This window comes from Oncorhynchus mykiss, chromosome 11 (assembly GCF_057628025.1).
Source record: "Oncorhynchus mykiss isolate SJ-2025 chromosome 11, ASM5762802v1, whole genome shotgun sequence".
Lineage (NCBI taxonomy): Eukaryota > Metazoa > Chordata > Actinopteri > Salmoniformes > Salmonidae > Oncorhynchus > Oncorhynchus mykiss.
Window position 1 is genome coordinate 21,732,502 of NC_143032.1, and position 27,499 is coordinate 21,760,000.

The 27,499-nt window shown below is 42.1% G+C and overlaps 1 protein-coding gene across 2 annotated transcripts in view; it reads left to right on the forward strand.

Moving 5' to 3' along the window:
• The window catches only part of vav3a (vav guanine nucleotide exchange factor 3a), a 123,074-nt gene that overhangs the window by 59,425 nt on the left and 36,150 nt on the right, over positions 1-27,499 (forward strand). For both annotated transcript variants that reach the window (XM_036935164.2, XM_036935166.2), the window contains exons 6-17: positions 1,175-1,267; positions 1,551-1,619; positions 1,876-1,979; positions 3,564-3,663; positions 3,878-3,973; positions 7,380-7,448; positions 17,025-17,111; positions 17,206-17,291; positions 17,710-17,842; positions 19,412-19,521; positions 24,198-24,299; positions 25,688-25,779. In XM_036935164.2, coding sequence (XP_036791059.1) covers positions 1,175-1,267; positions 1,551-1,619; positions 1,876-1,979; positions 3,564-3,663; positions 3,878-3,973; positions 7,380-7,448; positions 17,025-17,111; positions 17,206-17,291; positions 17,710-17,842; positions 19,412-19,521; positions 24,198-24,299; positions 25,688-25,779 — 1,141 coding nt within the window. The remainder of the gene's footprint in view (positions 1-1,174; positions 1,268-1,550; positions 1,620-1,875; positions 1,980-3,563; positions 3,664-3,877; positions 3,974-7,379; positions 7,449-17,024; positions 17,112-17,205; positions 17,292-17,709; positions 17,843-19,411; positions 19,522-24,197; positions 24,300-25,687; positions 25,780-27,499) is intronic.

The window sequence follows — 27,499 nt, forward strand, 5'->3', positions numbered from 1 at the left end:
GTCTAATTTAATATATATTTGAATGGCATAGAAAGCCCTCCTTGATTTGACTTTCAGTTCATCCACGGCCAGCTTGAAGTCCCCTGTGGAGCTATTTCTTTGTCCCAAGTTTGTGTAGGTGTGTGTTCTATATGAATCGAGCCCAGTAGAAAAGCTTCCCTGACATCTAGACCTTTTCTGCCGTAACATAATGTGTGTCTTTGCCCAAGTCTGACAGAACTGTTGCAGATTATCTAGTTGTTGCTGTAGCTCCTATTTTGTCGGTGACAGCAGTACCAGATCATTTGCGTACAGGAGGCATTTTATTCCTGTGTCTTTGAGACTGAGACCGGGGACAGTTGATTGCTCAAGCTTTTTGTCCAATTCATTTATATAGATCTTAAATTGACTTGAGCTCAAGTTGTTTCCCTATTTAACTCCGCGTCCTTGGGAAAATACATCTGTATGTTGACTGTACGGCTGTTGAAGGAGGAGGACCAAGGTGCAGCGTGGTGAGCTTACATATTCTTTATTTAAATGACGCAGACAAAAACAATACGACACCAAACCGTGCCGCTATAGTGCCCTAAACAAAGTCAACTTCCCACAAAGACAGGTGGAAAAAGGGCTTCCTAAGTATTGTTCTCAAACAGAGACAACGATAGACAGCTGCCTCTGATTGAGAATCACACCCGGCCAAACACAAAGAAATAGAAAACATAGGGATAAAGAAACTAGAATGCCCACCCTAGTCACACCCTGGCCTAACCAAAATAGAGAATAAAAGCCTCTCTATGGCCATGGCGTGACAGACTGCACACTTGTTATTTGGGTACATAGATTTGTTGACATGTGTTTTTCCACCCACACCACTTTCAATGAATAACTCAACTCAAGTAAACCAAGCTTATATTTTGGGTTCTGATGCGGTACGACAGTTAAACTAAGCTCATGAGGCATTTATAAGTTATATTGTTCAAGAAGCAATAGGTATATATCATACTTATCATCATATCATAAGTCAAAAAAAATGGATGTAGCAGGTATGGATTCTAGCTTTAAGGCTCTGCTTTGACAGCTGTGTGTGTGTGTGTGTGTGTGTGTGTGTGTGTGTGTGTGTGTGTGTGTGTGTGTGTGTGTGTGTGTGTGTGTGTGTGTGTGTGTGTGTGCGTGCGTGCGTGCGTGCTCGTTACAGAAGCAGGTAGAGACAGACATCAGGAGCTGCTGTCTGACAGAGATCAAGCAGACTGAGGAGAAGTACACAGAGACTCTGGACTCCATAGAGAAGGTAAGGTGCTACAACCAAATACCCCCCCCCCCCCCTTCATACTGTATTCTCACAATCCTCTTCGTTCACTAACCATTGCGTTCATGACCTTATGAAAACCGTCCCTTATGTAGGCAGACACTATTTAAGATTAAGATTGTTCTGATAAATCACTTGTGTAGTGCAACAAGTCATTATTTGGCTGACCCAAATAGTTCCCGTAAACAGGCAGCAACTGCTTTACCTACCTCTCCTGTTTAAGTGGAACCAACTATTTTTCTTACGCTCTGTTTTTCACATCCAGTATTTTATGGCACCTCTTACGACATTCCTGTCCTCAGAGGAGATGAAGAAAGTGTTTGTCAACATTCCGGTAAGTTACAGGACAGAAACCCCAACCATCCACATGTAAATGGTACAGATAGAGATTGCAGTGACATTTTAGTCATTTAGCAGATGCTCTTATTCCAGATTGACTTACAGTCGGTGGATTTAACTTGCTATGTTGAGTAGTAAAAAAGCCAACACATTTCACAGTTACCCTTCTCCAAAATATCAGCTAATACCTGTTGTCCCAAGCCCTATGGGTTTTCAGTGTTTGTTTGTCATGGACTGTTGTTGTGTTTCAGGACCTGGTTAAGGTTCACAAGAGTCTCATGGTGGAGATCCAAGACTCTGTCCGCCATAAAAGTGCTCAGAACATCTACCAGATCTTCATCCACTACAAAGAGAGGTACAATGCCACAGAACCATCCCACTGGGCACAGACGTCAGTTCATCGTCTATTTCTGATTTACATTTGGTTGTAAAATCATGAATTCAACGTGAAATCAACAACAACAAAAAAATCACATTGAATTTGTGTAAAAGTTACATGAAAAAAAATACGAAATTCCCAGTTTTCCGTGTTGAAAGAAACAGCGTTGATTGAACCAGCCTGGGTTTTCTGTCTCGTTCTCTCAATCTCTTGTTCTTTCGATCTTTCGATCTCTTGTTCTTCGTTCCTGGTTCTCTCTCTCTCTCTTTCGCTCTCTTTATTGGCATGGGAAACATATGTTTACAAATGAAATACACAATAACCAAAAATGAAATACACAAGGGAACATTAGTAAACAATAGACCCACAAAAGTTTCAAAGACATAGACATTTAAAATGTTATATTATTGGCTGTGTACAGTGTTGTAACAATGTGCAAGTAGTTGAAGTATGAAAGGGGAAATACATAAACAAATAAATATAGGCTGTTGGTGCTCCACTGGTTGCCCTTTTCTCATGGCAACGGGCCACACATCTTGCTGCTGTGATTGCACACTGAGTTATTTCGCCTAACAGATATGGGAGTTTATCAATGTTTGAGTTGTTTTCAAATTCTTTGTGGGTCTGTGTGACCTGTGGGAAATATGTGTCTCTAATGTGGTCATACATTTGGCAGGAGGTTAGGAAGTATTGCTCAGTTTCCACCTCATCAGTGAGCACCTAGCCGGTCTGCCTATGCCGGCCTCTCTGTATATAGTCAATGATTTTCTTAATTGAGGGTCAGTCACAGTGGTCAGGTATTCTGCTACCGTGTACTCTCTGTTTAGGGCCAGATAGCTTTCCAGTTTGCTCTGTTTTTTGGTTGATTCTTTCCAGTGTATAGTTATCTTTTTGCTTTCTCATAATTTGGTTGGGTCTAAATGTGTTTCTGTCCCGGGGATCTGTGGGGTCTGTTCGTGTTTGTGAACAGAGCCTCAGAACCAGCTGGCTGAGGGGACTCTTCTCTCTGTAGGTGATGGCTTTGTGGTGGAATGTGTGGGCATTGCTTCCTTTTAGGTGGTTGTAGAATTTAACAGCTCTTTTCTGGATTTGGATAACTAGTAGGTATAGTTGTAATTCTCCTCTGCATGCATTGTTTGGAGTTTTGCATTATACACAAAGTATATTTTTGCAAGCAGTAATAATAGCAGTATAATTCTGCAAGCAGAGTCTCAATTGACTGTTTGAATTCTTGGTTGGTGAGTGGACCCCAGACCCCACAACCATAGAGGGCAATGGGTTCGATAGCTTATTAAAGTTTTATCCTAATGACTTTTATGTTCCTTTTGATGGCATAGAATAACCCTTCTTGCCTTGTCTCTTAGATCATTTACAGCCTTGTGGAAGTTACCTGTGGCGCTGATGTTTAGGCCGAGGTAGGGTTAGGGTTAGGGACCATTATTTTAGTCTTACTGAGATTCACTGTCAGGGCCCAAGTCATGGCCCAAGCCCAAGTCTCTCTCTCTCTCAATTTATTTCACCTCAACAATACTGACTTTAATATACTGATATCTTTTCCAGATTGCTAATATATGGGAAATACTGTAGCCATGTAGAAACGGCCATCGTTGCTTTGGATGACATCTGCAAACACAGAGAGGACATCCGAATGAAGCTGGAGGTAAAGTCTGCATCAGTCTAAATCAGTGGTCAGATACAGCCATCTAGTGTTTACTATAGGTATTACAGGCCATGGCACACCAACTGCAATTATTATTATTTTTCTTTCAATTAATAAGTACTATATTTTTTTTCTCTAAATTAATATGTTTTGTGTTATATTGCAGTGACAGTTCAAATACCATGCGGTATGATTTATTTAATGTGTTTGCCAGGAATGTGCAAAGAGAGCCAACTATGGAAAGTTTACACTGAGGGATCTGCTAGTGGTCCCTATGCAGCGGGTACTCAAGTATCATCTTCTTCTACAGGTAAGATCATCTTATCTTCAGAGAGCTGAGAATGACTTACATTCAACTGTTACCTCAGTACCAGGGATAAAGCCATGTTTAAATCATACACTAGTCCTGGACGCCTCTGGATGTACAGTACCAGTCAAAAGTTTGGACACACTGACTCATTCCAGGGTTTTTCTTTATTTTTTTTTACTTTTTTCTACATTGTAGAATAATAGTGAAGATATCAAAACTATGAAATAACACATATGAATTCATGTAGTAACCCCCAAAAAAGTGTTGAACAAATCTAAATATATTTTATATTTGAGATTCTTCAAAATAGCCACCCTTTGCCTTGATGACAGCTTTGCACACGCTTGGCATTCTCTCAACCAGCTTCATGAGGTAGTCACCTGGAATGCATTTCAATTAACATGAGTGCCTTGTTAATTTGTGGAATTTCTCTCCTTCTTAATGCGTTTGATGCCAGTCAGTTGTGTTGTGACAAGGTAGAGGCGGGATACAGAAGATAAAATGAAATAAGAAAAGCGAAATGACGGTCCATCATTACTTTAAGACGTGAAGGTCAGTGAATGCGGAAAATGTCAAGAACTTTGAAAGTTTCTTCAACTATAGTTGCAAAAACCATCAAGTGCTATGATGAAATGTCTCTCATGAGGACCGCCACAGGAAAGGAAGACCCAGAGGTACTTCTGCTGCAGTTCATTAGAGTTAAATGAACCTCAGATTGCAGCCCAAGTAAATGCTTCACAGAGTTCAAGTAACAGACACATCTCAACATCAACTGTTCAGAGACTGCGTGAATCAGGCCTTCATGGTCGAATTGCTGCAAAGAAACCACTAAGAAAGGACACCGATAAGAAGAAGAGCCTTGCTTGGGCCAAGAAACACAAGCAATGGACCTTCACCGGTGGAAATCTGTCTATTGGTCTGATGAGTCCAAATTTGAGATTTTTGGTTCCAACCGCTGTTTTTGTGAGACTTAGAGTAGGTGAATTGGTGATCTCCGCATGTGTGGTTCCCACCATGAAGCATGGAGGAGGAGGTGTGATGGTGTGAGGGTGCTTTGCTGATGACACTGTCCTTGATTTTTCTTGTTTTCAAGGCACACTTAACCAGCATCGCTACCACAGCATTCTGCAGTGATACGCCATCCCATCTGGTTTGCGCTTAGTGGGAGTATCATTTGTTTTTTGACAGGACAATGACCCAAAACATCTCCAGGCTGTTTAAGGGCTATTTGACCAAGAAGGAGAGTGATGGAGTGCTGCGTCAGATAACCTGGCCTTCACAATCACCTGACCTCAACTCAATTTAGATGGTTTGGGATGAGTTGGACTACGGAGTGAAGGAAAAGCAGCCAACAAGTGCTCAGCATATGTGGGAACTCCTTCAAGACTTTCTGACTGTCGTAGTCATTCAGCAAAAATATAATGGAGGAAAAAGAATAAGCAAGAGAGTGCCTGAAAGAGATAAGAAGAGGGATAGAGAGAAAAGTAGTGTGTGTGAATACCCTGATAAGGCATTACTGCAATCAGTCAGTCAGGCAGCCCTCTGGTCCTGACTCCTGCAGCTCTAACGTTATTCCTAGGCCACCACTGCATGGGCGGACATGTTAGCAGTCAGGGGCAAGGTGGAAAGGTGTGTGTGGTTGTGTACGCTCCTAGGGGGTTGACGTGTGACTGGCGGTCAGCTCCGAGCCGTCTTCTCTTTCTCTCCCTTCCTCCCTGTCGGTGCAATCCATTCCACTCCATAGGACAGGAGGCACTGTTGCGTAAGAGAGAGCCAGTCAGAGCTGTCTGTCTGTCAGGGCTGTGTGTGTGTGTGTGTGTGTCTGTTTGTCTGTTTGTTTCAGGCTAGAAGGGCTGCATGTGGACCCTGGGGACCTGGCCTGGCCTGTGCCAATCCCCGATCCACTCCAATGGAGGGAACACGCTCCCGGGGTAGTGGGAGGAAGGGAGTGAGAGAGGGAAGTGAGGGAGGGAGGGGAGGAAGAGGTGGGAGGAAAGAGTGGAGGTGAGTGCTTAGATCAGGGATGAGAGGTAAGGAGGATGGAGGGCAGGTAGGTCTTTCTCTCTGTTCCCTCTGTAATTATTTCATAGTGGCCCCCACCAGTCCCCAACTCACTATAACCAGAATCCATCAATATGCCAGTCGTGTCAGAACCCTCTTTCTTTTTCTGTCTCTCTATCACTCTTTCCTTTCTTCCCATTTCTCTATTTATTCCGAACTCACTATAACTGGAAGCCATCAATAAGACTGTACTATCTGGTCATCGCTCTCTCTCTCTCCTTTTCTCTCTCTCGCTCTCTCTCTCTCTCTCTCTCTCTCTCTCTCTTTCTCCCTCTCTTGCTACCCCCTCCCCACCTCTCCCATGGGCTCACTGTGTAGGTGTGTGTTAGGAGCAGAGAATGAAAAATAGGGTCCTGTCGCATTGCTTGTGATAATAATTTCCAGGTTCAGCTTGAGTGATAGCTGGGATTTGAGGTGTTCTAGGCAGACACATACGGCCCAGCGGGAGGGGGCTGGGGCAAAGGGGCTGGGGGGCGAGGGAGCTGGGGTGAGGGGGCTGGTGCGAGGTGGCTGGGGGCGAGGGAGCTGGAGTGAGGGGGCTGGGGCGGGAGGACTGGGGTGAGGGGATTGGGGGCGAGGGATCTGGGGCGAGGGGAAGGAGAGGGGAAGGAAGCCATTTATCTGGGCTGGGCTGGGATGTGTGTGTGTGTGAAGGATATGCATGGTAACCTTCCTTATCCTCCACAACACAGACAAACGGCTTAGATGTCTTGTTTACTCGCCAGCTACAGGAAAGCAATTTCAGCCCACACACAAGATACACGCAAGATAAGCATATACATACAGAGAACGCAGGAATTCACGCACGAATGCACACACACACACAGCAATTTATTTTATTTTATTACTGGTTTCTTTCGTCGTATCCCACCTTTTTATTTCATATCTAGGATTATGATGTTGGTTGGGATTTACTTTCCAGGTGTGTGTGTATGTATGTGTGTATGTGTGTGTGTGTGTGTTTGTATAGAAGTGGGTGTACAGTATGTGTGTGATTGTGCACAGCAACAGTAACTCGTCTGTGTGTGTGACATGAAAATAGAAATCAACGATCGCTTCGTTTGTGTTTGTCCTTGTTTGTTTTTCTAGCCCTGAAGTCGCAGTCCAAATGAAACAACATCCCTTGATAAGCACAGCTCATTTCTAACATGGTAGAACCTTGGTTGACACTGTTTGTCTATAATTTTGAGCTGTAGTTGAAGTGTCAGGCAGAGAGAGATGGCCTAATGCCTACCTGTCATCTCTATTTTTCCTACTTCTCTCAGGGCTCTGTGTGGGTAATTAGCTAGCTGGTGAAAACAGAGAGCATAAAAAAGCACTGTGTTTTGTTTTGATCCAATTACAGGAATTAGTGAAACACACTCACGATGCGGCTGACAAGAGCAATTTGCGGCTGGCGCTGGATGCCATGAAGGTAAGTGTTATACGACGCCCTCGCATCACATCAGGAATGAAAGAGTAATTGGGGTGCCAGGTCTGTGTCTGATGTTATGACTCTCCTCACCTCAATCGCACGCACCACATACACATTCAAACGCATGCACACACACACACACACACACACACACACACACACACACACACACACACACACACACACACACACACACACACACACACACACACACACACACACACACACTCACATCTACATACATCTACATCCACATCTTGTTCCTATTTTGATGCATTACAACATGTAATTTAAATACATTTTTATTTGGATTTCATGTAATGGACATACACAGAATAGTCAAAATTGGTGAAGTGAAATGAAAAAAATAACAATGAAATTCTAAAAAATGAAAAAACGGAAAGTGGTGCGTGCAAATGTATTCACCCCCTTTGCTATGAAACCCTAAATAAGATCCGGAACTTTGAACATCCCCCGGAGCACCATTAAATCCATTATTAAAAAATGTAAAGAATATGGCACCACAACAAACCTGCCAAAAGAGGGCCACCCACCAAAACTCATGGACCGGGCAAGGAGGGCATTAATCAGAGAGGCAACAAAGAGACCAAAGATAACCCTGAAGGAGCTGCAAAGCTCCACAGCGGAGATTGGAGTATCTGTCCATAGGACCACTTTAAGCTGTATACTCCAAAGGGCTGGGCTTTACAGAAGAGTGGCCAGAAAAAAAGCCATTGCTTAAAGTGTTCACCAAAAGGCATGTGGGAGACTCCCCAAACATATGGAAGAAGGTACTCTGGTCAGATGAGACTGAAACTGAGCTTTTTGGCCATCAAGATAAACGCTATGTCTGGCGCAAACCCAACACCTCACATCACCCCGAGAACACCATCCCCACAGTGAAGCATGGTGGTGGCAGCATCAACTGTGGGGATGTTTTTCATCGGCAGAAACTGGGAAACTGGTCCGATTGAAGTAATGATGGATGGCGCTAAATACAGGGAAATTCTTGAGGGAAACCTGTTTCAGTCTTCCAGAGATTTGAGTCTGGGAAAGAGGTTCACCTTCCAGCAGGACAATGATCCTAAGCATACTGCTAAAGCAACACTCAAGTGGTTTATGGGGAAACATTTAAAAGTCTTGGAATGGCCTAGTCAAAGCCCAGACCTCAATCCAATTGAGAATCTGTGGTATGACTTAAAGATTGCTGTACACTTTCGGAACCCATCCAACTTGAAGTAGCTGGAGCAGTTTTGACTTGAAGAATTTGCAAAAATCCCAGTTGCTAGATGTGCCAAGCTTATATAAACATAGCCCAAGAGACTTGCAGCTGTAATTGCTGCAAAAGGTGTCTCTACAAAAATATTTAGCATCTTCAACGTGGTAGGCATGTTGTGTAAATCAAATGATACAAACACCCAAAAAGTAAATTTGAATTCCAGGTTGTAAGGCAATGAAATAGGAAAAATGCCAAGGGGGGTGAATACTTTAACAAGCCACTGTAGGCACACATGTTTTGCAGGCGCACACAGGCACACCAGCTAACACTTGCAACGTAAGTGAGTAGTCTTCATCTATCAACAGAGTTATACACCAGACTGCAGGCTATTAAATACTGATGCAAGCTTTCAATAAAAAGGAGAACATGTCTTTAGGAACTCAAAATGTCTCTATTTACTGTATAGTTACGTATTTATTACTGTAGACACTGAGGGTACAACACATGAGGAATAACTGCTCTATCCATGAGATAGACTGACCAGGTGAATCCAGTTGAAAGCCATGATCCCTCATTAATGTCACTTGTTAAATCCACTTCAATCAGTGTAGATGAAGGGGAGGAGACAATTTAAAGAAGGATTTTTAAGCCTTGAAACATGGATTGTTCAACGGACTTTCTACCTTTTCGTGCTGCTGCTCCAGTTTCAACTGTTCTACGGCTATGGAACCCTGGCCTGGCCTGTTCACCGGACCTTGTCCCAGACCTTCTGTTTTCAACCCTCTCTCTCTCTCCCTCTCTCTCTATCTCTCTCCCTCCTTCCCTCTCTGTCTCCCTCTCTCTCTCTCTCTCTCTCTCTCTCTCTCGCTCTCTCTCTCTCTCTCCCTCTCCCTCTCCCTCTCCCTCCTTCCCTCTCTGTCTCCCTCTCTACCACACCTGCTGTTTCGACCTCTGAATGCTCGCCTATGAAAAGCCAACTGACATTTACTCCTGAGGTGCTGACCTGTTGCACCATCTACAACCACTGTGATTATTATTTCACCCTGCCGGTCATCTATGAACGTTTGAACATCTTGAAGAACGATCTGGCCTTAATGGCCATGTACTCTTATAATCTCCACCCAGCACAGCCAGAAGAGGACTGGCCACCCCTCAGAGCCTGGTTCCTCTCTAGGTTTCTTCCTAGGTTCCTGCCTTTCAAGGGAGTTTTTCCTAGCCACCGTGCTTCTGCATTGCTTGCTGTTTGGGGTTTTAGGCTGGAGTTCTGTATAAGCACTTTGTGACATATGCTTTGTAAAAAGGAATGTATAAATACATTTGATTGATTGATGGATGGATTATGTATGTGTGCCATTCAGAGGGTCATTGGGCAAGACAAAAGATTTCAGTGCTTTTGAACAGGGTATTAGAAGGTGCCAGTTTTCCATGTGTATCAAGAATGGCCCACCACCCAAAGGACATCAAGCCAACTTGACACAACTATGGGAAGCATTGGCATCAACATGGGCCAGCATCCCTGTGGAACGCATTCGACACCTTGTCCATGTCCAGACGAATTGAGGCTGTTCTATGTTTAGTTACACTTTTATTACTGTATATATTTCGTTATGTACTAACTAAATATATACAGTAATTAATACATAACTAAATATATACAGTAATTAATACATAACTAAATATATAGTCATTATGTTTTGATTACTAATATATTTAGTTATGTATTAATTACTGTATATATTTAGTTATGTATTAATTACTGTATATATTTAGTTATGTATTAATTACTGTGTATATGTATTTATGTATTAATTACTGTATATATTTAGTTATGTATTAATTACTGTATATATTTAGTTATGTATGTATTCATGTATATGTTTAGTGAAGTATTTATTACTGTATATATGTAGTTATGTATTAATTACTGTATATATGTATTCATGTATTAATTACTGTATATATTTATTGATGTATTAATTACTGTATATATGTATCTATGTATTAATTACTGTATATATGTATCTATGTATTAATTACTGTATATATTTAGTTATGTATTAATTACTGTATATATTTAGTTATGTATTAATTACTGTATATATTTATTTATGTATTAATTACTGTATATATGTATTTATGTATTAATTACTGTATATATTTAGTTATGTATTAATTACTGTATATATTTAGTTATGTATTAATTACTGTGTATATGTATTTATGTATTAATTACTGTATATATTTAGTTATGTATTAATTACTGTATATATTTAGTTATGTATGTATTCATGTATATGTTTAGTGAAGTATTTATTACTGTATATATGTAGTTATGTATTAATTACTGTATATATGTTTTCATGTATTAATTACTGTATATATTTATTGATGTATTAATTACTGTATATATGTAGTTATGTATTAATTACTGTATATATGTATCTATGTATTAATTACTGTATATATGTATTTATGTATTAATTACTGTATATATTTAGTTATGTATTAATTACTGTATATATTTAGTTATGTATGTATTTGTGTATATGTTTAGTGAAGTATTTATTACTGTATATATGTAGTTATGTATTAATTACTGTATATATGTATTCATGTATTAATTACTGTATATGTCACATTCTATGGGCATTCTATGTTATTTTTTCTATGTTTTGTATTTCTTTGTTTTAGCTGGGTATGGTTCTCAATCAGGGACAGCTGACTATCGTTGTCTCTGATTGGGAACCATACTTAGGTAGCTTTTTCCCACCTATGTTTTGTGGGTAGTTGTTTTCTGTTTAGTGTTCTGCACCTGACAGGACTGTTTCGGTTTCGTTTTTCACTTTGTTATTTTTGTTTCAGTGTTCAGTTTAATAAAAGTCATGAACACTTACCATGCTGCGCTTTGGTCCGATTCTTCCTCATCAGACGACGACAACCGTTACAGAACTACCCACCACCAAAGGACCAAGCAGCGTGGTATGGAGGAGCATAGGGTTCAGGACTCCTGGACATGGGAGGAGATACTGGACGGAAAAGGGACCCTGGAGACAGGCTGGGGAATATCGCCGCCCGAAAAAGGAACTGGAGGCAGCTAAAGCTGAGAGGCGGAGATTTGAGGCAAGTGAGCGAAGCAGGCACGAGAGGCAGCCCCCCAAATATTTTGGGCGGAGTCAGGTTATAGACCTGAGCCAACTCCCCGTGCTTACCGGAAGCAGCGTGGTACTGGTCAGGCACCGTGTTATACGGTAAAGCGCACAGTGTTTCCAGGGCGCGCTCATAACCCGATGCGCTATATGCCAGCCCTTCGCAGGTGCCATGCGAGAGTGGGCATCCAGCCAGGGTGGATTGTGGAAGCTCAGCGCACTTGGTCTCCGGTGCGCCGTTTCGACCCAGGGTATCCTGCGCTGGCTCTGCGCACTGTATCTCCGGTGCGCTGGGACTGTTCAGTTTGTCCTATATGCCTGCGCTCCGCCCGTGCCGGGCTAAAGTGGGCATTGAGCCAAGTGGAGAGGTGCGAGTGGTAAGCACCAGATCTCCAATGCTCCCCCACAGCCCGGTTCGACCTGTGCCTGCACCCTGGAGGGGTCGGGCTAAAGTGGGCATTCAGGCTGGAGGAGTGGTGCCAAGGCTGTGCACCAGAGCTCCAGTGCTCCCCCACAGCCCGGTTCATCCTGTGCCTCCTCTAGGGACCAGGCCTCCTGTAGGTCTCCCCATTCTGGTGGGCCCTGTGGCAGCCCCACGCACCAGGCTGTCTCTGCGTCTCATCCCTCCAGCGACAGTCTCCAGTCCGGAGCCTCCAGAGTCGTCCTCCAGTCCGGAGCCTCCAGAGTCGCCCTCCAGTCCGGAGCCTCCAGCGACGCCCTCCAGTCCGGAGCCTCCAATGAGGGTGCCCAGTCCGGGGCCCGCAACGAGGGTGCCCAGTCCGGGGCCCGCAACGAGGGTGCCCAGTGCGGGACCCGCAACGATGGTCCCCAGTCCGGGGCCCACTACGAGGTTCCCCAGTCCGTGGTCGGCGGCGAGGGTCCTCGCACTAGAGGCGCCACCAAAGTGGGCCAAGTCAGAGGTGGAGCGGGGTCGTCGTCCCGCACCAGAGCCGCCACCACAGAGAAATGCCCACCCAGACCCTCCCCTATAGGTTCAGGTTTTGCGGCCAGAGTCCGCACCTACTGTCATGCCCTGACCTTAGAGAGATTTTTATGTCTCTATTTTGGTTTGGTCAGGGAGTGATTTGGGGTGGGCATTCTATGTTATTTTTTCTATGTTTTGTATTTCTTTGTTTTAGCTGGGTATGGTTCTCAATCAGGGACAGCTGACTATCGTTGTCTCTGATTGGGATCCATACTTAGGTAGCTTTTTCCCACCTATGTTTTGTGGGTAGTTGTTTTCTGTTTAGTGTTCTGCACCTGACAGGACTGTTTCGGTTTCGTTTTTCACTTTGTTATTTTTGTTTCAGTGTTCAGTTTAATAAAAGTCATGAACACTTACCATGCTGCGCTTTGGTCCGATTCTTCCTCATCAGACGACGACAACCGTTACAGTATATATGTATTTATGTATTAATGTGTATATTTAGTTATGTATTAATTACTGTATATATTTAGTTAGTAAAAAATGTAACTAACCATAGACCTCACAGCCTAACACAGTATACAGTGCCTTCAGTATTCATACTCCTTGACTTATTCCACATTTCGTTGTGTTAAAAACCTGAAAAAACATGTTCCCCACCCATCTACACACAATACCCCATAATGACAAAGTGAATATATTTTTTTAGAAGTTTTAGTAAATTTACTGAAAATTTAATTCAGAAATATATCATTTACATAAGTTGTCACACCCCTGAGTCAATACATGTTAGAATCATCTTGTCAGTGATTACAGCTGTGAGTCTTTCAGGGTAAGTCTCTAAGGGCTTTGCACACCTGGATTGTTCAATATTTGCACATTATTCTTTAAAAAAATATTCAAGCTCTGTCAAGTTGGTTGTTGATCATTGTCAGACAACCATTTTGAAGTCTTGCCTTAGTTTTTCAAGCCGTTTTAAGTGGAGTAACTACAATGTTGCTGATCCATCCTTAGTTTTATCCTATCACAGCCAGTAAACTGTTTCAATGTCACCAAAGGCCTCATGAAATCCCTGATCGGTTTCCTTCCTCTCCAGCAACAGAGTTAGGAGGGATGCCTGTATCTTTGTAGTGACTGGGTGTATTGATACACCATCCAAAGTGTAATTAATAGCTTCACCATGCTAAAAGGGATATTCAGTGTCTGCTTTTTAAAATGTTATCCCATCTACCAATAGGTACCCTTCTTTGCGAAGCATTAGAATTGCATTGGTCTTTGTGGTTGAATCTGTGTTTGAAATTCACTGCTTGACTAAGGGACCTTACAGACAATTGTATGTGTGGGGTACAGAGATGAAGTAGTTATTCAAAAATCATGTTAACCACTTGTACTGCACACAGAGTGAGTCCATGTAACTTATTATGTGACTTGTTAAGCAACTTTTTACTCCTGAACTTATTTAGGCATTCCATAACAAAGGGGTTGAATCCTTTTTGACTCAAGACATTTCAACTTTTCATTTTTTATGAATTTGTAAACATTCTAAAAACATAATTCCACTTTGACATTATGTGGTATTGTGTGTAGGACAGTGCCACAAAATCTCAATTTGATCCATTTGTGGAAAAAGTCAAGGGTTGCGAATACTTTCTGAAGGTCCACATATGCCTCCTACTGAGATCTGCCTTGAGGCCAGATTATTGGTCATAACGATGACTCTACCAACCTGCTAGCTATTTCAGCACCACTCCAGACCTACGGCATACGTACTCTAGGCCGACACACAACAACCTAAAAACACTCCTGTCACCATCATGTACAGTTGAAGTCGGAAGTTTACATACACTTAGGTTGGAGTCATTCAAATTTGTTTTTCAACCAGTCCACAAATTTCTTGTTAAACAAACTTTAGTTAGGACATCTACTTTGTGCATGAAACAAGTCATTTTTCCAAAAATTGTTAACAGACAGATTATTTCACTTATAACTCACTGTATCACAATTCCAGTTGGTCAGAAGTTTACATACACTAAGTTTACTGTGCCTTTAAACAGCTTGGAAAAGGCACAGGATCTCATGGCTTTAGAAACTACTGATAGGCTACTTGACATAATTTGAGTCAATTGGAGGTGTACCTGTGGATGTATTTCAAGGTCTACCTTCAAACTCAGTGCCTCTTTGCTTGACATCATGGGAAAATCAAAAGAAATCAGCCAAGACCCCAGAAAAACAATTGTAGACCTCCACAAGTCTGGTTCATCCTTGGGAGCAATTTCCAAATGCCTGAAGATACCAAGTTCATCTGTACAAACAATAGTACGCGAGTGTAAACACCATGGGACCACGCAGCCGTCATTCCACTCAGGAAGGTGACGCGTTCTATCTCCTAGAGATGAACATGCTTTGGTGCAAAAAGTCAAATCAATCCCAGAACAACAGCAAAGGACCTTGTGAAGATACTGGAGGAAACAGGTACAAAATTATCTATATCCATAGTAAAATGAGTTCTATATCGACATAACCTGAAAGGTCACTCAGCAAGGAAGAGGCAACTGCTCCAAAACTGTCATAAAAAAGCCAGACTACGGTTTGCACTGCACATGGGGACAAAGATTGTACTTTTTGGAGAACAATCCTCTGGTCTGATGAAACAAAAATATAAATATTTGGCCATAATGACCATCGTTATGTTTGGAGGAAAAAGGGGAAGGCTTGCAAGCCGAAGAAGACCATCCCAACCGTGAAGCACGGGGGTGGCAGCATCATGTTGTGGTGGTGCTTTGCTGCAGGAGGGACTGGTGCACTTCACAAAATAAATGGCATCATGAGGAAGGAAAATTATGTGGATATATTGAAGCAACATCTCAAGACATCAGTCAGGAAGTTAAAGCTTGGTCGCAAGTGGGTCTTCCAAATGGACAATGACTCGAAGCATACTTCCAAAGTTGTGACAAAATGGCTTAAGGACAACAAAGTCAAGGTATTGGAGGGACCGTTACAAAAGTGTGCGACGAGCAAGGAGGCCTAGAAACCTGACTCAGTTACACCAGCTCTGTCAGAAGGAATGGGTCAAATTTCACCCAACTTATTGTGGGAAGCTTGTGGAAGGCTACCCGAAACGTTTGACTCAAGTTAAACAATTTAATGGCAACGCTACCAAATACTAATTGAGTGCATGTAAACTTCTGACCCACTGGGAATGTGATGAAAGAATTAAAAGCTGAAATAAATAATTCTCTCTACTATTATTCTGACATTTCACATTCTTAAAATAAAGAGGTGATCCTAACTGACCTAAAACAGGGAATTTTTACTTGGATGTGAAAATTGTGAAAAACTGAGGACTTGTGAAAAACATAGTTTAAATGTATTTGGCTAAGGTGTATGTAAACTTCCGACTTCAACTACATATCTGACAAGATTAGGTACAACATAATACTATTAAGTCGTTCTCTTTGCGTAAGACTTTGACAGCGATTACACAATGTGTGGCTCCCCATCTCTCTTTGAGAAAGAGTTCTTGCGCATCATTTGTTTTTTTTCTTTTCAGCTTGACATTGTTTTCTTCTGAAATCTGCACTTAAAAAATCAGTCGTCTCTTTAGTCTAGATGTACAGGGTGTTGATGATGTGCGTGTGTGAATACAGTTTGACACGTACCAGGAAAGTACTAGAAGCAAGTCACGTCGGGTATGAAAGTGAACATTTACTCTGAGGGCGTCTGTGATGATTTCAATTGGCTAAATGATCCACTTGACATTGATTGAGGGAGCTAATGTGGTTAATGTTCCTGGAGTGTTTCTCTGCATTGCGTCATGTGGTGCGGCGGCAACCAAGTGTTTTTCAGCGCTGATTATCTCAGACCTTATGATAGATGGGATTTTAAACAGTGCTACTTGAACCAGACTCACTCTGTGTTGAGAGGAAGATTTACACAATGTACTCTTGCATAAACAATTAATCATGCTAATCAGAGAGAGAGAGAGAGAGAGAGAGAGAGAGAGAGAGAGAGAGAAAGTCCTCTAGAATATGTTGACATTGCAGGTGGTGCGATTTGAATCATGAAGTTGTAGATAGTGTTGCTCCACTCTAATGTAGAACTAATGAAGAAACGGGAGTTAAACTGTTTCCAGGACTATTAGTTTGACTACTATATGGTAGACCATTGGAAAGCAGTCTTTTGTTGTGAGCCTGTCTCATATGGTGTATGCCAAAATGCGCCCATCTTGAATGTCAAGTCTTGATGTTTGTTGTTTTGTGTTCTCTGTGTTGTGTTGGGTACTGTAGGACCTGGCTCAGTACGTCAATGAAGTGAAGAGAGACAACGAGACACTGAGAGACATAGCCCAGTATCAGAAATCCATCGAAAACCTTGTAAGCAACTCATCTTGATTCAAAAATGACTGTGAAGTGAGCTGGGTTTTAAGTGTGACCTCTTTCTTTCTCTCTTGCATCCTCCCCCTTTCAGAATCAGTCTCTTAGTACCTATGGGAGACCAAAAGGAGACGGAGAGGTACGCGTTACCTCAATCGACAAACGTGCCAAACAGGACCGGTGAGATGTCTGTCTGGTGTGTGTGTGGTTTTCTGTGTGTTTCTGTGTGAGTGCATGTATGGATGTTTGTCTGGAACTTGGCAAGATAAGATCAAGTCTTTTTACAGTCCCTCGTCTACTGCTTGCTTGTAATGCTTTATGGATCCAGTAATAGGTGTTTATTAGCAGCTATTGTAGTGCATTACGCATCACTCAATCAGGCATTACAAATGCACTTATGATACATTCTGAAAAGGGTATTCATGCTAACCAAAGTCATCTTTTTATCTCACCTGACAAAGACTTCTGTGAAGTGGAAACATTGTGTGTTTGGGGGCAGGAATAAAGCACTGGGGAACAGCAATATTCTGTGATCAGACCTCTCATTCCTTTACCTTCTTTTTATCTCTCCCTCTGTGTCTTTCCTCTGACACCACAGGCACATCTTCCTGTTCGATGCTGCTGTGATCGTCTGTAAGAGGAGAGGAGACAACTATGAGATGAAGGAGGTGATCGACCTGCACCACTTCAAGATCACCAACAACCCCACGTCAGATAAGGAGAACAGGAAGGTGTGCTCGCGTGCGTCACTAAAAGCGAATCAGACACATATTGAGATTGCCACATTCATTGACGAGCGTGATAATATATTGTGTTGATTTGATGGATAGAACAGCTTGCCTTTTCCCCAGATGGTGTGTTTATTAAACATTGCCTTGTGCCTGATGGTACACACACACACACACACACACACACACACACACACACACACACACACACACACACTCACACACACAGCAACAAGCACCCAGCAAAGTATAATATTCACTGTTGTGGATAATGATACATTGCACAATGGCTTCCCAGGGGATAATAATCATTTAGATTATAATAACTTTAATTTGTTAAGAAATGAAACAATAATCAAGCCAAAATCTAAGCAGCACGCATCTTTCCTATTACATGAATGACAACCCCTTGTCTGTCATATAAGGCTAGGAATCTACGAAAGCTGGTCTATAGTGTACAGTACTTGTTTTCAAACCCCACCCTCTCACACGACCTCCCACCTACCCCTTATACACACCCTATGATTGGTCAAGAGGCTCTCTTTCTCTTATCTGATTGGCTGGTGGCTTACCCCAATCACTGCAACCTGAAGACCACTTTAAAGGCTCAATCTGGAATTTGTACATCCATTTGTAGTTTGATTGTCCCTTTAATGGCAGTTCTCATTGTTTTTATAAGCACAGCTGCCCTGAGCACTGAGCAGTAAGGTACATGCAGACTACAGAGCCCTCGTTGTAGGAAAGATAACTCTAGCAGAACACACACCATTACCTCTGAATATACACTTGTTTATTGTACTGAAATGTGGATACCTTTTTCAAGACAGCCTTGTCTCTGTGTAATAACAAGGAGAGGTGGTTGTAGCAGGTTGTTATCAGGGACGCTGGAGTAATGGCTAGTCTTTAAGGTGGCTAATCTTTAGTGATTCAGTTCTGCAGTGTCCTATCTGCCTTGATATCTGGGGCTGCATGGACACTGGTTCATCTCTCTCTCTCAATTTCCATTTCAATGTAAGGGCTTTACTGGCATGGGACACATGTTTACATTGTCAAGGCAAATGAAATAGATAATAAACAATACTTTTTTTTTTTACAGTAAACATTAAACTCACAAATGTTCCAAAAGAATAAAGACATTTCAAATGTCATATTATGTCTAATATTATGTCTATATACAGTGTTCTCTATCAATTCAATTCAATTCAAGGGGCTTTATTGGCATGGGAAACGTGTTAACATTGCCAAAGCAAGTGAGGTAGATAATATACAAAAGTGAAATAAACAATAAAAATGAACAGTAAACATTACACATACAGAAGTTTCAAAACAATAAAGAGATTACAAATGTCATATTATGTATATATACAGTGTTGTAACAAAGTACAAGTGGTTAAAGTCTATCTCTCTCTCTCTCTCGCTCTCTCTCGTTCTCCCTCTCTCTCCCCCTGCATACACCACTCTATGTCTTTCTATGTTGACTACCCCATTCTACCTCACTATGACCCCCTCATTTAGCTCCCTCTGTATCTCTCTAGTTCACTCTCTCATTTCCCTTTTTGTCTCCTGTTTTAGTGGTCCTATGGGTTCTACCTGACACACAACCAGGGGCAGAGTGGCTTCGAGTTGTTCTTCAAAACCAAGGAGCTGAAGAAGAAATGGCTGGAGCAGTTTGGCATGGCCATGTGAGTGTGTGTTCTGTCCCATGTCATGCCTCTGCCTCACCCCCTGCAGCAGTGTGTGTTCTGTCCCATGTCATGCCTCTGCCTCACTCCCCTTGCAGCAGTGTGTGTGTTGTGTGTGTGTGTGTTTCTGTGAGAGAGACAGATAAAGTGTTTGTGTGTGTCCTCTCTTGTGTGTACTGCCTTAGTGTCACAGTATTGACATGTCACTCTTCCAGTTATTCAGGTAAGTACAGATCATGATTAATGAGTGTCACAGTTCTGAACTCTCCTGGCACCCTGCTCTGAAACACTAAAGACACCAAAGACTCCCCTCCCCTCACCTGCTCCAAATCACCAGACTGATACAACAACCAGAACTGACTGCCTGGAAAAAACCTATATAACTATTTCTTAGACAATCAAAACTCCTTTCAGTGAATGGTGCAATTATATATTATGCTTGCACGAGAACAGCGCCTCCTTTGCAAATACACACAAGCGTTCCAGCTTTGATTAATGAATAAAACTTGTGTACTGTATGTTCTATAATTACTTTGCACAAAAACATAAAACTGTGCCAAATATTGCCAAATATAAACGGGATGTTTAACTACTTTATCAAATTGCTTGAATAAACACCAATGTGTTAAATTCACTCTGTAATAGACTGGATATCTAACAATGTCCTGACAGAGAAGCTGATTAGTGACTGACTCAGAATGGGTTTTTATCAAGTAGTCCATTGACTCAATTACATGCACACTTGGCCACATAGGAACATTGTCCCTATAAGTCCTCTGTGTCATCTCTCGCAGTCTCGTTGGGGACTTCACTCGCACATGTGATCTAACATGCACTTGTCATCATAAATACCACTGAGCCAAACCCCAAACACATCTGGTCATCAAGTGGAGGACAGGGGTCCTTTTCACACTGTAGCTATTTAGAGAGGAGTGGAGATCAGAGGACCTTATTAGATGCTTTGTTAGTGTTGATAATGACATTTACAATTAGTTTACAGCGGGGGTGGGGGGCACCTGCTACAGCAAAAACAAGGGGGGGAAACAATTGACCCTTTGCTAAGACCCGCCCCCCTTGGTTACTGTTCCAACCTCAGACAACATTTTCCCTGGAAGCCCAATTCCCCATTCAACCACATTCGAAATCCCCCACAATGATCTCAAACTGTGTTTGTAATACACAATGAAATGAAACACAGACTGACTACCCCTTGCTAATCAGGAAACTCTTGGGTATGTTGTGGTGGACTGTCATTACAATTGCTTCACAGGATCCTGGTAAAAGTTTGTTATGTAGCTAGCCACTGAATGGCTCTGAATTCACTGTCAGCACGCAGTCAAAGCTATAACTATCCTGATGTTGACAGCAGATGGGAGCTCTATTCATAACATTGCTAAATTAGCTAGCTAACATATATTTTTTTTACATAGTTTATTTGCACCTTATTTGTAGAACAATCTTCAAAATGTAGTTAAATGTGATGTTCTGGTTCCTCTAGGGAAATTCACAAAGCTGAATGAGGACCTTATTACTGATGAGTGTTTTTTGTTGTTGTTATGATCGTGTTTTTCTTTCCACTTTTATTTGGTATTTATATTGATTTGTGTATTTTCAGTAATTTATGTAATTCAGGGCTTATCTGTAGAAGAGACCTTGGTCTCAGCATGACTAAAATAAAGGTTAAATACAAATAAATATATATATATATTTTTTAAATAAGTTATTTTAAGTGGCTAGCTAGCTGGTGTTAGCAATGTTTGGTGAAACTGTGAGCTAGCTAACCAGCTGAGCTAGCAAACAATATAGCAACAGTATCATTTTGGATTCAGGAATCACAGTAGCAAGTACTCCCCAAGTATTTAGTCATTTAAACTCAGTTTTCGCCGTAGCCTTCACTGGCGTTCATGTGATTTAAAGATGAGAATGTCCGAGGTGTTGGACTCGACGACAGTTGCTATCCATTGAAACGCTGCGATTGGTTGCCGAAAATTCTGGGGCAGGGCTTAGTGAAGGGTCAATTAAATTATATTAAATAGTACGTTGGACTGTTCTATGCCGGTGATATCAGAAACAAAAAGAGAAAAGGAGGAAAGGAAGGAAGGAAGGAAGGAAGAAGAAAAAAGACAGCATCAGAGAAGAAAATAGAAAATAGGGGAAGAAAAAAGTTAAAAGGCGTGACGCAATGCTGAGAGAAGCTTGAGCTTGATTAACTCAGTGGAATTAATGAGTTTGGAGCGGAGAGAGAGAGACAGGAGAGAGAGACAGAGAGAGAGTGTGAGAGAGACTGTGAAGAGAAAGAGATAGAGAGACAGAAAGAGAGAGGCAGAAGAGTTAGAGAGCAAGAGACAGAGAGAGCAAGAGTGAAATGCTCCTTCAGTTTCTTTGGCACACAATCACTGAGTCACTTGGCTCCCTGGAGAGACTGTTGACTGATCCCAGTACTGTTGTTTTGTCACGCGCTGCAGCTCAGTTCAGCTCAACACAGTGAAGAGGAGGAGACACATTTAGACTGCTAATATAATGGCACTGTACTCAAACTAACTCTGGATTACTTGACCTAACCCACATGAATAAATACTATAGTATTCACTGTCGTGTTAGCTGTAGTTTACTGTAGTATATACAGTTAACTATAGTATGAATGTTGTAGTAAAAAAAATTTTTTTTTAAGTGTTTGCAAATTAAAAAATAAATAAATAATGAAAAATCACATTTATACAAATATTCAGACCCTTTACTCAGTACTTTGTTGAAGCACCTTTGGCAGCGATTACAGCCTCGAGTCTTCTTGGGTATGAGACCACAAGCTTGGCACACCTGTATTTGGGGAGTTTCTCCCATTCTTCTCTGCAGATCCTCTCAAGCTCTGTCAGGTTGGATGGGGAGCATCGCTGTACAGCTATTTTCAGGTCTCTCCAGAGATGTTCGATCGAGTTTAAGTCCAGGCCCTGGCTGGGCCACTCAAGAACACTCAGAGACTTGTCGCGAAACCACTCCTGCGTTGTCTTGGTTGTGTACTTGGGGTCATTCTCCTGTTGGAAGGTGAACCTTCACCCCCAGTCTGAGGTCCTGAGCGCTCTGCAGCAGGTTTTCATCAAGGATCTCTCTGTAAGTTGCTCCGTTCATCTTTCCCTCAATCCTGACTAGTCTCCCAGTCCCTGCCGCTGAAAACATCCCCATAGCATGATGCTGCCACCACCATGCTTCACCGTAGGGACTGGCATGTTCCTTTTACTGAGGAGTGGCTTCCGTCTGGCCACTCTACCATAAAGGCCTGATTGGTAGAGTGCTACAGAGATGGTTGTCCCCCGATTGCTCAGTTTGGCTGGGCGTCCAGCTCTAGGAAGAGTCTTGGTGCTTCCAAACTTCTTCCATTTTGTTCTTGGGGACCTTCAATACTGCATAAATTGTTTGGTACCCTTCCCCAGACCCTTCCTCAGCTCTACGGAATATTCCTTTGACCTCATGGCTTGGTTTTTTCTCTGACATGCACTGTCATCTGTGGGACCTTATATAGACAGATGTGTGCCTTTTCAAATAATGTCCAATCAATTGAATTTACCACAGTTGGACTCCAATCAAGTTGTAGAAACATCTAAAAAATGGGAACAGGATGCACCTGAGCTCAATTTCGAGTTTCATTATTACTTACGTAATAAATTGTGTGTAGATTGATGAGGGACATTATTGTTTATCCATTTTAGAATATGTATATATATATGTTTACCTTTATTTAACTAGGCTAGTCAGTTAAGAACAAATTCTTATTTTCAATGACGGCCTAGGAACAGTGGGTTAACTGCCTTGTTCAGGGGCAGAATGACAGATTTTTACCTTGTTAGCTCGGGGTTTCGATCTTGCAACCTTTCGGTCACTAGTTCAGCGCTTTAACCACTAGGCTACCCTGCCGCCCCAATATGGCACTAACCTAACACAATTTGGAAAAAGGAAAGGGGTCTGAATACTTTCCGAATGCATTGTAGGTAGGACTGGTGTCTGAACAGATAGTTCAGAGCTTCTGCTCTTTTCTATAACCCGTAGAGAACACAATATGGTGTATACTTGGCATGTAGGTTTCTCACTTATGGGTGGCACAAAATGTGATATGGGGAGGGGAATGGGTTAGGTATATGCAAATGAAATAGTCTGGTATTTACTATAGTTAAAAGCAGTGTAGTGTTTTTGTGGACTGTAGCGGTTTTGCGAACATTACTGGTGTATTTACTATAGTATTCTACAGTATATTACAACATTCTATAGTAAGTACTACACATGATCGAGGGATACTACATTGTGTAGTGTAGTATTCTACAGTATACTGTCATATTGTTTTTAATGTGGGAAGAATCAGGAAGTCTGTCTCGGGTTGCTACCAGGTTTTTTATTTATTATAATTGGCAAAAATTAGGTGAAGGCCTCTGACGTCAGGTGTTACTAAGGGCAACATGTGAACATAACGACTTATGGAAGTAATACAGAAACTGCTGAGCTTGTATCAAAGTACTGTGTAGTCTGTATGTAGACTGTAGAGCTACAGTCAAGTTCCAATGTGGAACCGAGATTTGCTACTAGTATAGCTGACTGCAGTTACCTTAACGTCACAATGTGAAACTGCCAATGTACGATTGCACTTGTCTTTTCTAATCTTCATATCCTTTCTTTCCCATGTCTTGTAGATCCAACATACGTCCAGAGAATGGCACCAGTAACTTCCATGAGTTCAAGATGCACACCTTTGACAGAATTACATCCTGTAGCTACTGCCACATGCTGCTAAGGTACGGGGACACACGCATGCGCGCACACACGCACACATACTACATGTTATTTTACATTTGAGTCATTTAGCAGACTCTTATCCAGAGTGACTTACAGGAGTAATTAGGGTTAAGTACCTTGCTCAAGGGGACAGCAAAATATTTTTGACTGACAACCCTGAACCTGTGTCTACAACCAATAGGTATATATTGTTTGGGGCCGGAAGGCAGCATGGTGGTTAGAGCTTTGGGTCTAAAGGTTACTGGCCCCGAGCTGACAAGGTAAAAATCGGTTGTTCTGCCCCTGAACAAGGCAGGTATTAACCCACTGTTCCTCGGTAGGCCGTCATTGTAGATAATAATTTGTTCTTAACTGACTTGCCTAATTAAATATATGGATCACTTCATGGCTGGGGGCGCATGATGTGAAGAAGACCCAGCTGATGACCCTAAATGGCCCATAACTGCCCATTCCAGGTGGATGTCAGACGGGGAAAATATATTTAAAATATATGTGAGCATGCAAGAGGACAAATATACTAGGCGAGAAGGGGAGTTACAAGAGTGTGAGCTGACTGAGCATGTGCAGTGCACCTGTGTGTATGGTGTGTTTACAACATCTGTGTGTAACCATGACCCTAACCCATAACCCTAACCCTAACCCTAGCTTCATGTCCACAACCTGGCTCAACCCTAACCCTCACCCATAACCCTAACCCTAACCCCAGCTTCAAATCCACATCTGGGTTCAACCCTAACCCATACCTTAGCTACCATGGATGTCTCAACCCTAATTCTAGTTTGTGTGCGTGGCTCACCAGGAGAGTTAGTCAGACTGGGGCTGCCGGGCTTTACATCAGGAGGTTCTGGAGCGGTTATGTAAAAGAAAATACCGCCGCAGGTAGGGAGGAGTGGAGAGGCGATGACAAATGGTTGAACCCGAGACAGGGGAGTTGGAATGGCACCAAGTCACATCTTTTAAAGACTCTTCGTCCTCCTCCTCTTTCTTTACTGCCTCGCTTTATCCCCCCCCCCCCCCACACACACACACACACACACACACACAGTCTTGCGCAGCTAACCTTGTGGGGACATACAATTCAGTTCCATTCAAAATCCTATTTTCCTTAACCCCCAACCTTAACCCTAACCCGTACTCTTACCCTAACCCTAACCCTAACTCTAAACCAAAAACCTAACCTTAACCATAACCCTAACTCTAAAACTAATTCTAACCCTAACACTAATTCTAACCTTAACCTTAAACCCCCTAGAAATAGCATTTGACCTTGTGGGGACCAACAAAATGTCCCACAAGTATAGTTAAACACATACACACACAAACACACACACAAACACACACATGCCACAATGAGTAACACTGGTTGTCTCTCTCTTCTCTCTTCCAGGGGTATCTTTAACCAGGGGTACCTTTGCTCCAAGTGTGGTGTTGGAGCCCATAAGGAGTGTCTGGGGAGGTTTGGCAGCTGTGGAAAAACAGGTGAGAACCCTAACTCAAAACACAGACTCAAGAAAGCAGTACACTACAAGTAGTACAGTACATACACTATATGACCGATAGTATGAGGACAGCTGCTCGTCAAACATCTCATTCCAAAATCATGAGCATTACAGTTTTTTTTTACAATCTCTAGGACCCATTTCTCAATACTTAGGTCACTTTTTCAAAACTCTTCACACAGTTTTCCTAACCAACATTCGGCTTGGCACAGCAGTTCATTTCACATCCAAAATGCACTAAAACTACCAAAACACTTCATACATGTCTCAAATCAACTCATTCTTCCATAACACTAGCAAAGGTTGTCACCCAACAAGCACACTTTGTCACTCATAAAACAATGACCTTAACAACACTAACAACAGGTAGCATTACACAATGTTTTCTTTTGTAAAAATGTCTTTACAAAACAAGAATGACAACTCTCTACTGTTTAGAATTCACTGCAGTATATGTTACAGGAATGAATCAGACATGATGCAATATGCTTCAATATCTTTTATGTCATTCTTTGGAATTGAGTGATTCCAAAATCCAATAATTTGTATAAACACCATCTACCAATACAGATACAGTAGCAATGCTAGTCAACCCTGTCTTCTGCATTTGGCCACAGGTTCTCATCGACATTACATCTTATGTCCTCTTGGGCAATACACCTAGGAAAGAATCTTTTGGAATGCCTGGTCCATGCCTGGAAATCTTCTGCAGATATGTCCAGGCATCCAGTATTCATTGCGTCCAGGATGGACATTTGATCATGTGGATGGTGGTCATAAACCTTCCACCTCCATGAGGAAAATAATTCATATATGGGAATTGAGGAATGGAGAGTAAGGTGGGAGGAAAAGTGACACCATCCTGGGATGGGCTGCAAACCACTCTGTGACTGTACGGGACTGGTGAAATGTCACACTGTCTCATACAATTACAAACGTTGGTTTCCGATTTTGCCTCACTGCAACCCTTTCCTCACCTGGCACAACCCTTCCATAGAGGTCATCCAGGAATGAAATGAGACGCTCGGTGTTGTATGACCCAATTAGCGGTTTGTGTAACAGCAATCAATCAGAGGATATTGCTGTACACATTGTGATGTTGGCACTCCTCTGGCCCAGGACATCCACTGTGGCTCTTTTCCCAATCACATTCCTTCCTCGCCGCCGTGTTTTGGCCAAGTTGAAACCAGCCTCATCCACAAAGATGAATATGTGTGGTGTTTGCCTGGCTTCAATCTCAATGATTCTCTAAAATAAATCCACAATGCAACATAAGAGTTAGGCCATCACGGTAGTTTACATTATACCTAAAAACATGCCATGGTGTGCCTCTGCCCTGTTTGGTTTTGTTCAAAACCAGTTGTGTATTTTATAGTCATCTTACCTGGACACATTGGTTCCTGAGTTGCTTGACTCGTTCCGAGCTCCTCTCAAAGGATACAGTGTACAACTGCTTCATCCTGACTTGATGTTGTTTCAGGACTCTAGAAATAGTTGTTATGCTTACATTGTGAATATTTCCAAATGTAATGTTGTCTGCCAACACTCTGTCCCGAATCTCTGTGAGTTTTATGCCATTGTTCCTGATGACCATAACAACGATTGCAGTTTCCTGCACAGCAGTGAAAATCCTATCTTTCCTGCCTGTGGGAGATAACTGTTGGGTCCTAAGCAGAATTACAAAAACAATTACGCACAAG